General features: G+C 42.5%; 2 protein-coding genes across 2 annotated transcripts in view; both read left to right on the top strand.

Moving 5' to 3' along the window:
* Window positions 1-13,215, top strand: part of Spon1 (spondin 1) — a 291,806-nt gene that overhangs the window by 199,950 nt on the left and 78,641 nt on the right. The gene's annotated exons all lie outside the window — the stretch shown is intronic.
* On the top strand, window positions 6,439-7,266 carry LOC101833601 (ADP-ribosylation factor-like protein 3). The gene has a single exon (XM_005075649.4). The coding sequence runs from the start codon at window positions 6,454-6,456 to the stop codon at window positions 7,039-7,041; it is 588 nt and encodes a 195-aa protein (XP_005075706.2). The 5' UTR covers window positions 6,439-6,453; the 3' UTR covers window positions 7,042-7,266.

Here is a 13,215-nt window from a genome sequence, read left to right as displayed (position 1 = left end):
CACTTGTATATAAATATAGTATTACCTATTTCTCATCCTGTCCCTGGAGGGTGGCAGCCTTCTCAGACTGCTGTGTCATTTCTAACCTTTTCTCACATTTATATAGATGTTGTCACCTATCTGTAGATCCAGACATTTTCTATGAATAGAATATGATAGAATGATGGTATGCTTGTTGAACACCATACTATTTTATTTTATTTTACTTTGCTTGCTCTAATGGACACCTTTCCAAACATAGCTCTACCTCATTCTTACTGACAACTTGGATGAAAAAGAATCAATCTTTACCTGGGGAGAACTTATATATGGCATTTATAGATGAAGAACTGTGTTGACAGTTTAAATATTCTCCCTAATTTATGGCCTCGGGTCTGAGCTCTCAGCATCACCCCACAGGTCTTCTCACACCCTCTTCCCTCAAGAAGAGCTCCTTAAATGTAGAGGAATGTCCCTCTCCCACCCTCCTCTTCCCCCCTCCTCCCAAACTGAGAACAGCCAGGCACATTTTGTTCTCTGTCAACTTTTGGTACTGAGCACACAGTGTTGACTAACAAGTAGAAGTGGAGTGACAGCAAAGGCTGCCTGGCTTTATGGCTCTGGAAATTTCTTCCAGACAAAGTTAATACCCAGTTCACTCTCACACAATCCTGAACCAAAAGATTCCAAAGCAAAGCAAAAATCCGTCAAGAGTCCTGATTTAAAACGTAAGGAAACAGTCTGTACGTATTTTTAGAACAACCCAGAAAAGAATACATCTGTGACTTGAAACAGCTGGAAGTCTACTTTTTTTGCCAAAGATATGCCGATTACAAAAGCCATAAGGGTCAGACAAGAAGCATCCAGGATCCAAGACATCTTGCCTTTTTATGTATTCAGCATTCAAATAATCTTTGTTTTCATGCATTCAACACTGGCCCCTGTGAACTGTCTTCCAAGCAGCAAATGCCAGCCAGTCATGCAATTTGCACAGCATCTTTATGTAATTATTGGAGGATTTTATTATATTTTGATTTCATTGGTTTAGTTTTTGAAAGTGATCAACAGAAGAACAAAAGCAATCAGATAGATAAGTCTCATAAACTCACAGGACACTTGAGAAAAGAAGTGAGGCATGCTGACAGTGGTGTATCGTTGGACTTGGGTAGACATTGGATATGAGCCCAGTGGCCATGTGTTCAGTTCTATGGGGAAACAGAAAACTTCAAAACTGTGTATAAAAATGCTGAACATGCTTGTTGCAAGTTATGGCAAACAGATAAGAAGCTGTATTTGGGACCCTACCAAAGCAGAGCTCCCTTGCTTGTTTTGCCCATAATATATGATCTAGAAGAATTAAGTGAATAAGCTAGGGGTGTAGCTCAATTGGTAGAGTGCTTGTCTAGCATGCACAAAATCTTATGCTCAATCTACAGTGGGCATGATGGCACACTCCTGTAATAGCAGCACTTTGGAGGTCAAGTTCAAGGTTCAGTTTCTCCTCCTGTAGCATCCTGCAGGCTGTGGATTGGATGTATCAAGCCTTTGTTACATTGAGAAATGATACTTCTAGGCCTACTGTTCAGTATTTTTCTTTTTAAATACAGGAAGGTTGAGTTGTATCAAATGCTCTTTTGCATTTATTGTGATAGCCTTTAGCATTTATTCTGGTGATGTTATGAGTTACATGAACTGGTGCGTGTATATGGATCCATCCTTACATTTCTGAGATAAGATCAACTGAATTATGGCAAATGCTCTTTTTGATGTGCAGTCAAATTCCATTTTTGATGTGCAACAAAATTTCATTTTGTTGAAAAGGTTTACATCTATGTTCTTTGAAGAAGTTGATTTATAGTTTTCCTTGTTATTGTTATCTCCTTTTGGTAGTGGGTCAACATTGGCCTCATAAAATGGGTTTGGAAAGGTTCCTTCTTTTTCCATTCTTTGCATTGCTTTGGTAATTGACATCACCTCTTAGAAGTTTAGTAAAATTCTGACAGGGGGTGGTCTTTAACCCCAGCACTCCAGAAGCAGGTGGATCTCTGAGTTCAAGGCCAGCCTGGTCTACAGAGTGAGTTCCAGGATAGCCAGGGCTATACATAGAAACCCTGTCTCCAAGAAACAAAAAAACAGCAACAATAAAAAGTTTAGTAAAATTCAAGAATGAAGCTTCTGGGGAAGGCTCTCTTTGAGGAAGCTTTTTTTCACGGATACAATCTCATTAGTTATTATCATTCTATGCTGACCTGTGAGACCTCATGCTTCAGCTTGGTTTAAGGGATGAATCTAGAAATTTACCCATTTTTTTCTGTATTTACCACTTGTTAGCATATCATTTTTTATAGTGATATCCAACTGTGGTATCAGTATTTTGTCCTTTCTACTAGTTTTGAGTGATTTGTGCTTGCATTTTCTAAGTCCTTATCATGCATCATTGAGCTATTTATTTTAAAAAACTATAATATATGCACTCATTACTATAAAGTTCCCTCTTAATACTGTTTTTGTTAGTAAGCTGTGTTTTCATTTTCATTTGTTGAAAGAAATTTGTTGTGATCAGAAATGATACAAGATATAACTTCACGTTTTAACTTTTTGTTGAAATTTTTGGTTTAATATATGGTATGTTTTAGAGAAAGTCTAATGTACATGTATTCTTTGGCTGTTTGATGGGATGTTCTATAAATGCCTGTTGAATTTTCGATGTATGTTGGGTGCATCGTGGCTTTATAATTATATTTTTTGTTGAACTGACCCCTTGATCGCTATATAATAACTTTCTTTGTCTCTCAGTGTTTGTCCTAAAATCTGTTTTGTCAGATTTAATCATAGCTACTCATGTTTGCTTTATGTTTCTATTTGCTGCAAATCTTATTTTCTAGCCTTTCTCTTCCAGTGTGTGTGTGCATTTAGTTGTAAGGTGGGTTTATAGGCAGTACATTGTTAGGTCATACTTTACCCATTCAGACACTCTGCATTTTATTATTTGGAGAACTTAATCTGCTCAAGGTTACTATTGATAGTTAAGGACTTGTTCCTGTCATTTTGGTGTGTCTGTTCTGAATATTCTTTGTTCTTTCTGTCCTCTCTGGTTCATCTTTGTGCTTTGATCACTTCCTCTGTTGATAATATTCAGTCTCTTCTATTTCCTTTCATGTATCTACCCTTCAGGTGGGATCACACTCTCACATGCTTTCATAATGGTAGCTACTTTTCCTTTGCTTGCAGATACAGGACTCCCATAAGCCTCTTCTTTGAAGCTAGCCTAGTGGTCACAAATTCCCCCAGGCTTGGCTTGTCCTATGTGGTATAGAATTTTTAGTTGGAAGCTATTTTGCTTTTGGTCTTAAAACACGTCATTCTATTCTCTCTTGGGTAAGTTTCTGCCAATAAATCAAGTGAGAATGCACTGGAATGGGATTAAGAGCTTTTCATTTACATAGTTTAAGTTTCTTTCTTTGTCTGTGCTTTTATAGTTTGGCTACAATGTGCCACAAGTAAAGAACTTTTTCATTTCTTTATTCTGTCTAAGAATAGCCCAGGCTGGCCTTGAACCACAACCCTCCCCTCTCAGTCTCACTGCTGCTGCTATTACAGGCCCATGTCACCATACCCAGTGTGAAGTCTTCTCTAGCCATATCTATTTAGACTGCTATGAACCTCTTGCACATGGACGTCTGAATCCTTCCCAGGATGAGGGGAGCATTCTGCTATGATTTCACTGAATGCATTTGCAATACTCTTTAACTTTTTCTCCTCACTTTCAGGCAATATAAAAATGTGGACCTTTTCCCTAATTTTTTGTTTTGTTTTGTTTTTTGAGACAGGGTTTCTCTATGTTGCCATGACTGTCCTGGAACTCGCTCTGTAGACCAGGCTGGCCTCAAACTCACAGAGATACCTGCCTCTGCCCTCTGCCCTCTGCCCTCTGCCCTCTGCCCTCTGCCCTCTGCCCTCTGCCCTCTGCCCTCTGCCCTCTGCCCTCTGCCCTCTGCCCTCTGCCCTCTGGCCTCTGGCCTCTGGCCTCTGGCCTCTGCCTCTGCCTCTGCCTCTGCCTCTGCCTCCATGTGCTGGGATTAAAGGGATGTGTCACCATGGCCTGGCTTTTCCCCAAAGATGTTGAATGTTGTTTTTGTTATTGTTTGGTTTTTTTGGAATGAGACAATCTGAAAGCCTATCTTTTAGGCTTAGATAGTCTGCATTCTGCTTTGTCAAGTCTAGTATCAAGGTTCTCTACTATAATGTTCATTTGACTTCCCTTTTTTCAGACTTATTTTTGTTTCAAATTATGTATATGGTTATCTACCTGGACAAATGTATATGTATGTCTACCACATTCATGCCTGGTGCCTACAGAGACCAAAAGGGGTCAGAGTTACAGATGGTTGTGAGGCACCATGTAAATGTTGGGAAAGGAACCCTGTCTTCTGTGAGAGCACCTAAGACTCACCACTACTAAGACACTCCAAATCCCTCTTTCCACATCTTAATAAAGCTCCTTTTTTATGAGCTCACATTCAATATCACCTTACCATCAAAGAGTTGCAATACTGGGTGCTTTGAGAGGTGAGTCACTTCTGTTAGTAACACCCTTGCTTTGTAAGCATGAAAACCCGAGTTTGATTCCCAAAACCCACACCAAAAAAGAGTTAATAAAATAAAAAGCCAGGCAGGGGTGGTAGTGTGCACTTGTAATCCCAACACTGGCCAGGCAGAGACAAACAGAGCCCCTGGTCTGGCTGGCCATCTAGCTTAGCCTACTTGGCAAACTCCAGACTAGTGAAAGCCTGGCTCATAAGCAAGGTGGACGGTGCCTGAAGAATCACAGCAGAAGTGGACCTCTGGCCTCCACACACGCATGCGTACATGCCAAGGCACATATAATCACCCCACGGGAGAACCGTCTGCTTCATTGCCCAGCTTCCCAAAGCTCTGCCTGTTTCCTTCCAACAAGCAGAGCAGAGAAACTGTCACTAAAGCGCACTTGGGAGGAGGGGGCTTTCTGGCAAACCACTTGGTTAATTCCATGACTTTGTCTCAAAATGTACTTTTCTCATAATATTAATGACATGTTGTCTTGAATATAGAGATGGGAGTCTGAGAGAAAGGGACTGGTCTGTGCATATGGTAAGAGCGTTAATTAAAAATGGGCTATGTTTACAGTCACCACTTCCCTCAAGTGGGAATCTGCAAGCTCAGTTATTATTCATGTTATCTGTCCTAGCTGAGGCCCCAGCTGAGTGTCCCGGTACATCTGTATCCTGATGGAAAACTGCTATCCTCTCTTCCTAATGAGAAGGCACTAAAATATATCATTAGTCTACCATGACAATGGAGGCCCATGGCAAGGCAACTTAAACCACACTGCCTTGTTCATCATAGTGCCTTCACAAAGAATTCCCACAAATCTATGGTCATTAATAGCGATTTTGACAGATCTGGGGAAATGACTCCACAGTTAAGAGCATGTACTACTCCTCTGGAGGACCCAAGTTCCATTCCCAGCACCCATGTCAGGTGACTTTTGAGCACTTGTAACTCTAATTCCAGGAGATCTGGAGCATTTAGCCTCAATGAGCACCTGTACTCACATACAGGACACACACACACACACACACACACACACACACACACTTCAACATAAAATAATTTTTTTTTAATTGCTATTGAGGCTTTCTGCTTACCTGAGTAACTCTTGGGCAGTTGTTAAGAATCTCAACAATGCCACTAACAAACAGACAGAGACAAGACCATGCTGGGGAAACCTACAGAAACAGATGTCCTGACCTAGTGAGAGCATGGAGACTCTAGTTGTAAAGCTGAAGAAACAGCATTGGACCAAACCAAACCCTCTGAATGTGGGTGCCAGCTAAGAGGCCTGGGCAGTCTATGGGACCTCTAACAGTGTTATCTCTAGTGCACAAATGGACTTTGGGAGCCTATTCCCTATGGAGGGATACTATTACAGCCCAGGCCCTCCCCCAAAAGATGTGACAGCCATGGAAGGCCTCACTATCCTTGGGGAGTGGGTGGGAGGTGGGTTAGGGGGATCAGTGGGGGCCATGGAGGATGGAAGGGTGAGGGAATGGGGTTATTGATATGTAAAATAAGATTATTTCTAAAATCAAAAATCAAAAAAGAAAAAAAGCATAATTCTACAAAAGGACCATGCCAAGTCTCTATGAAGTGGAATTGATTGTATAGCTTGCCCAGGGAACATAGTTCTTTAGAAATTTTAGAAATTGCCATTGAGACTAAGGAGAAGGGAAGGCTGCATCTGTAACTATCTCTGAGGCTTCTCTTCTAGACCTTTGGGTTAAGGATGAAACTACATCTTCCCTAAGTTTCTGTTTTTCAACTCATACCTTGCCAGTGAAGCAGCTGTCTATAAAACCTTCCTGATGTCACATGAGATTCAGTTTCTAAAACTCTTGGTAGATAGATACTACATTCTTCTTCAAATAAGTACTGATGAAGTGGGAGGAGGAGGAGGAGGGACTCGGCTTGAGGATGGGCTTGCTCTCTATTTTGCGCAAACTGAAAAGTGCACCAGACCAGGAGGTGCGAATCCTTCTCCTGGGCTTGGATAATGCTGACAAGACGACTCCGCTGAAGCAGCTTGCATCTGAAGACATCAGCCACATCACACCTACACAGGGTTTTAACATCAAAAGTGTACAGTCACAAGGTTTCAAACTGAACATATGGGACATTGGCGGACAGAGGAAAATCAGGCCATACTGGAGGAGTTATTTTGAAAATACGGATATTCTCATATATGTAATTGACAGTGCAGACAGAAAAAGATTTGAAGAGACGGGTCAGGAACTAACAGAACTGCTGGAGAAAGAAAAGCTAAGTTGTGTGACCGTGCTCATCTTTGCTAACAAGCAGGACCTGCTGACCACAGCCCCTGCCTCTGAGATTGCCAAAGGGCTGAACCTGCACACCATCAGAGACCGAGTCTGGCAGATCCAGTCCTGCTCAGCTCTCACAGGAGAGGGCGTCCAGGATTGCATGAACTGGGTCTGTAAAAATGTCAATGTGAAGAAGAAATAAGTCTGGACCAGTGGAGTCGCAGGAGCTGTGGGAGCCGAACCCGGCCCTGAAAATCACTGGTTTGCTGTTTCCTGACCAAATGCTTTCTCATCTGTGCTCAGACACCGCTGTGTGACGAGAGGGGACAACAGCTTCAGAAGAACCCCTTTCGAGCCGTAGATTTTAACTGATCTCCAAGGTTCAGTATCGTTTTTCAAATAAAGGAATTATATTATTTCCTCTGCAAAAAAAAAAGTACTAATGAAGTATAGAGCTCTGGGTACACACTTGAATAATAGGACAGTCCATCATACCCTTCAATACCCTAAGCAATAAATGCAAACCAAACCTCATTAGTGACTCAAACTTGAATGTCAAATGCCAGCCATTGGATCAGTTCAAAGCTCAAGGTTAATTTCAACAATGAAATGCCAACACCTACCCCCACATACACAATGCAGAAAAGGAATTGGGAAAAGCATTAAAAGGATCCCAGGTTGTTTCACACAGAGACAAAAGGATCTGGATTGACTGGTATAATAAATATGTTTACTCACTCGCCTCTGTCGTTACAAGGAACCAATCACTAAGATATTTATTTTGTCTTCTTCCCTGCCCCAGTAGGCTAATTACAAAGTAATTCAATTAGCTACAGAATAAATTAGTTATCAAACTGAAAGTTAGAGCAGTCCTCTAAAAATTATTTAGAATAAAGCACCGAATAGATTTTTAAAATTATTTTTCTAATACGTAAATTCTTTAAGGGGAAAACTCTAAATGTAAAGGTCAATATGCATTCTACTTTTAATAAATGAGGGGGAAATGAACATATTCTAGTTTCTGTTACTGTGATAAAGCACTCTGACCAAAAGTAACTTAAGGGAGAAATGGGTTGAATTCAGTTTACAGAACCATTACCTAGGGAAGTCAAGGCAGGAACTGAGAGTAGAAATCATGGAGGAGCAGTTTTTGCTGGTTTCCTCTCAGAGGCATGCTTAGGTAGCTGTCTTATATATCTCAGGACCAGCAAGCCAGGGAATGGTCCACAGAGTGCTGAGCCTTTTTTTCTATGTAAATTAACAATCAAACCATATCCACCACCACCACCACATGCACACCAAGATATGTCCAGGCCAAATCTGATCTGGGAAATTTCTTAATCGATACTTCCTTCTCGGGTAACTCTAGGCTGCATCAAGTTGGCAGTTAAAGCTAAGTAGGACAGAGAGGCATGCTTGAATGATTGAAATACCAGAGGGAACAGTCCATATGAAATGTGTTCATGATCACTCTTATTGGCTAAAATCTCTGCAAATGGAGCCGTCTTTAGTGTGAAGAAATGGGATGATTTCATAACTTTACCCTATGCAGTTACTAAGTAGTCAGCAGTAACGGCTTCTTCAGAAGCACATGTTCTATGCTCATTAAAATTATACAAATCTAACACTGTGAGAGTTCTAAATTACATTTCTATTAGATGACACACAATGTTCAAAAGATATTGTCTATCAACCTGGTTTGCAGAGCTCTTAATGAAGTCACTGCTATTTGAACACAAAAAAGGTCTGGAGATGCCTTGTAGTGAACGTGTCAGGCTTTCAACTCTTTGGCAAGATGAAAGTTTCTTATGAGCTGAAAGTGTGAGATATTAATGATAGATGCAAATAAGTGAAAAGGGCCGCAAGTCAGAAGACAAGAGCTGGAACTATTAAACATAATTGGGAGGGGGCTGGAGAAATGGTTCAGCAATTAAGTTATCATATTTCTCTTTCAGATGACCCTAGGTTCCCAGCACCCACATGAGGCAGCTCAAAACTGCCTGTAACGTCAGCTTCAGGGGATCAGATACACTTTTCTGGCCTCCACAGGCACCTATACTCAGTGCATGTGCGCACACACACAGAGAGAGAGAGAGAGAGAGAGAGAGAGAGAGAGAGAGAGAGAGAGAGAGAGTCTAAAATAATAGACAAAAATATTAATTCTGTATAATGTCACAACCAAAGGCACTGATGTCACAGACTACTTTGCAGCATGTGTGGGTCCAGTCAGCCGCTGTGATCATAATACAGGCTAGCACAGGATAACACAGGGACCTAACAGCAATAGTACAATGGCAAGATTAGAGAGTAAGTAGTAGACATAGAGGGAAGAAAATACCTGCAAGGGAGGCAGACACCCACAGCTAAACACTAAACTGAACTCCTGGAACCCAGTGACAGAGAGGGAGGACTGAGAGCAAAGGGGTCAAGACTGTGCTGGTGAAACCCAGAGAAACAGCTGGCCTGAACAAAGGGGAGATCTTGGACCCCAGACTGATGGCTGAGAGGCCAGCATGGGACTGATCCAGACCCCCTGAATGTGGGTGTCAGTGAAGAGACATAGGGAATCTATGGGGCCTTGGGCAGTAGATCAGTATTTATCCCTGGCACACAAATGGGCTTTGGGTGCCCCTCCCACAATGAGGGATGCTCTCTCAATCTGGACACTTGGAGGAGGGTCTGGGCCCTACCCGGAACGAAATGACAGACTCTAGAGATCCCCCATGGAGGACCTTACCCTCCCTGGGGAATGGAGTGGGGATTGGGTGGGGGGCTGGGGCAGCTGGTGAGGGGAGTGGGCATGGAGGGGAGCGAGAGGGAAGCAAGCTTGTTTCTAATTTAAGTATATAAAAAGTGTTTAAAACATACCTGCAAGGACTGAGGAGTCGCTCAGCTGGTAGAGTGCTTGCTTATCTGCACACAGCCCTGGGTTTGATCCCCAGAACCACATTGCGGGTGGTAGTGAACAATGAACTCTGTCAGTGACGGTGCCAAACAGCTGCAGAAAAGCCATCATGCACATGGGCAGTGTCTGATGCCATCTGGAACAAGGATTCTTGTTAGGATCCCTGTGCAGGAGACCTTGGGGGTGTGCAGGTTTCCTTGGCTATCACATAATTCTGTTTTCAGTGTTGGTGGCATTGCGGGGATTATCTGCATAGGCACCTCTGAAGCATCCTTGAGGAATGTGTAGGGATAATCCTAAAGGCGGGGCTTCTGGACATGAGGAAATGCACATTGCCAAATGGGGCTGCAGCAAAATGGCACAGACTTGGTTGCTAGCAAGAGAGCTCAAAAGGTCTCACTGCCCAGCTGCTTGCCACTTGCTTCCTGCTCCTATCTAGGACTGGATCTCAAAGTCAGTTCTTTCAAGTAGAAAGGCACCCGGATTCATTCCATCCCTTTCATTTGTAGGATTTAAAAAAAGGAAGTCCTAGACGGATAGATGGGTAATAGAGCACAGGGTGGTGCGGTGGTGGGGAGAATGCTGGATGAAACCCTGCCTTAGGCATGACACAAACGGAAACTTGGGGAGGTCATCATAAGCAAATCTGTAAAAGCAGGTCAATTTGCAGTGGCCTGGGCTTTGGAAAGGTAGGGAAGATAGGGATGAGTGCAGATAGGCATGATTGGGCTTGAGTGAGACATTGTGAGTTGTTTTGGTGGTTACATAAAACTATGACTCAAAAAAAAAAAAAACATTCCACTGTAGACTCTAAATGAGTAAAGCACATTATGTAAAACATGTCTCAGTGAAGTAACTGCTATAAATCAAGGAAGATGAGCTCAGGAAATGTTTAAGGAGAAAGGAGAAGGAAGGAGATCATGTGTCCCTATGCCATAATTTCTGGTGTCTATCTCCTGCCTTCTCGTGTCTACCTAAGGAGAGCAGGTCTGATGATGACCGAACCAGCTTTGCAATCCTTGGAGGACTTTCCAAGCTGTTTCAGTAACCTGTATTCAGTACACACCAATATGCCTCTCCCTAAACCTTTGAGTAAAGAATTGAAAAGAATTTGTGCTTCTGCCTGCTATGTAACCCCCCCCCCCCCCGAGAATCTAATTCAGGGCTGGCCACAGGGTAGGCACTTGCTAGACGTATGTTTACTGATTTGCTTGTGAAATGGAGATAAATATTAACCAAGAAGGCAGTGACATAGTCTTATTGCCTAATATCACTGCCTAATTTTCCCCAGCTGTCAACTCACACTCTGTAAATTAGGCTGCAGTCAACCTGTTGGGCATTTGGCTTCAACTCCTGACATACCATTGCATATAGTGAGCTATTCTTGTCTCACTTTGCCTTTGATGCCTGGAAGTACAGGACTTATTTAGGACTCAGGGACATTGGGGCATTAAGAGTGCCACAGGAAGGGACGAATCTGGAATTCATAGGCTTCAACTAAGTTGATGCCCAGATATGAATGCCGAGAAAATGAGAGCCCTCAGAGGGGTACAAGGAGGGACTCAGAGTCTGGCTTCTCTTGCTTTCCTCAGTGGACTGCATCTCTCTGCTCCTTTTGAGTGAAGTTCACTTCATTTTTATATTTAAAAGGGCACTGTTAGAAGCAGTTTAGCATGATAAGCCTCCTTGCCTCTCAATTCCTCTTAAAAAATACAGAGTTTGAGTAATCGTTAACTCCCCAGACCATCTTGTCATTAATTAAAGCATAACCCAGCCTCCCATCTTATATGGAGCCGAGCTTCAAAATCGGGATATAATGTGAAAACTGCACACAGTCACAATTATCCTTTTAAAATTTCCAGTTGACTGTTAGGTATGGAGTATGTGGCTTTATGTTGGTGACATTGTTGGTAGGCTGTGCCCCACTGAGCCAAAGGGCAAAAGGGCCCATCCTCGTGCAGATGTCTATGTACATGACACCTCTTGAACCTTCAACCTCAACAGGACTCCCAACCTTAAGGAGGTTGTGCTCACCTGAGCTAACACCATTAACTCAGCTAATAGTGGGTCCTTTTAAGCTTAATAAATGCTAGGTTGTTGTTAGGGAGTTTTAGAAGATTGTCTACCTGTAAGTTGATTGGCCAGGATTCCACACAATAGGTACTCTGAGTTTCTGTTCAATTCTATAGTTTTGGTTTTTTGTTTTGTTTTGGGTTTGTTTTTGTTTTTGTTGTTGTTGTTCTCTTTGTGTGCATGTGTGTGCATGTGTTCATGTATGTGCATGTTGTATGGGGGTGCGAGTGCACATGTGTGCGTGTGTATGAGGAAGCCAGAGGATTCTTCAGTCACACTCTCTGCCTTCCTTTTTTTTTTTTTTTTTTTTTTTTTTTTGGTTTTACGAGACAGGATTTCCTGCCTTCCTTTTTGAGTCAGTGTCTCTCACTGAACCTGGCGCTCTCTGATGGGTGCTAGGCTAGCTAGCCCCAGGCTTCTTCCTGTCTCTACTTCCTCAGTGTGGATTACAGGCACACACTGTCATGACTGGATTTTTAGTGTCTGCAAAGAAACTGAACTCAGTCCTTGTGCTTGTATACCAAGCATGTCATCAACTGAGCCATCTTCCCAGTCCCATCTCCTCTCCTCTCCTCTCTTCCACTTTCCACCTTTCCAAGCCCCAGGCTAGCCTCGGGTTTCAGGCTCAAGCCATCTCCCTAGGTCAGCCTTCACTAGTTGAGAAGACGAGCCCACACCACAGTGCCTATCATATTTTAGTCAAGGCTTTATTTGACTGGATCTCTGTATAAGCATAGGACTTTCAAACCTGATGGGTATGGAGGGTTGTTTTTGTTTGGGGGCTCTAGGGAAGGGGATTTGGGGAATTGACAGATATTTAAACACCATTTAATTCAACAAGTAGGAAAGTGCACAATATTATTTGTGGTCCGTGAAACCCTCTGCTAAACTGACCACAAGATAAACACCAACTAATACAAAACATCAAAATAATTTCTTAAAATATCAGACAATGAAATACAACTAATTAAGCATCATGAGAAACCCCAGAAGCTATACAAATACTGGGATACCAAACAATATACTTTTCAGTGAACAGTGGGTTACTGGAAAGGCAAAGAGGCAACAATAAAAACCAAGCTGGGAATTCTTAGTCGTGACTGTACTACATGACCTGTGTACTCAGTTAGGAACCCTGGGTTCTGAGTCCCTTCTGAGGTAAAGCCACTGTGGCTCAAAGACTCCTTCTACTTTCCTTTGATTGGGCAAGTCTCCACTTAAAACTATCTTGGGCTGGGCAGATGGCTCAGCAGTTAAGGAAGAATTATGTTCTTGCAGAGGACCCGAGTTCAGTTTTTTGACATCCACATGGAGTGGCTCACAGCCGCCTGCCACTCCAGTTCCAGGAGGCTCGGATGCCTCTGGCTTCTGAACACACATATACTCATGGGCATCCTC

Source organism: Mesocricetus auratus, unplaced genomic scaffold (genome assembly GCF_017639785.1).
Source record: "Mesocricetus auratus isolate SY011 unplaced genomic scaffold, BCM_Maur_2.0 Super-Scaffold_4256, whole genome shotgun sequence".
Taxonomy (NCBI): domain Eukaryota; kingdom Metazoa; phylum Chordata; class Mammalia; order Rodentia; family Cricetidae; genus Mesocricetus; species Mesocricetus auratus.
Note: the sequence above shows the minus strand (reverse complement) of the source record. Positions and strands in the feature narration are given on the sequence as shown.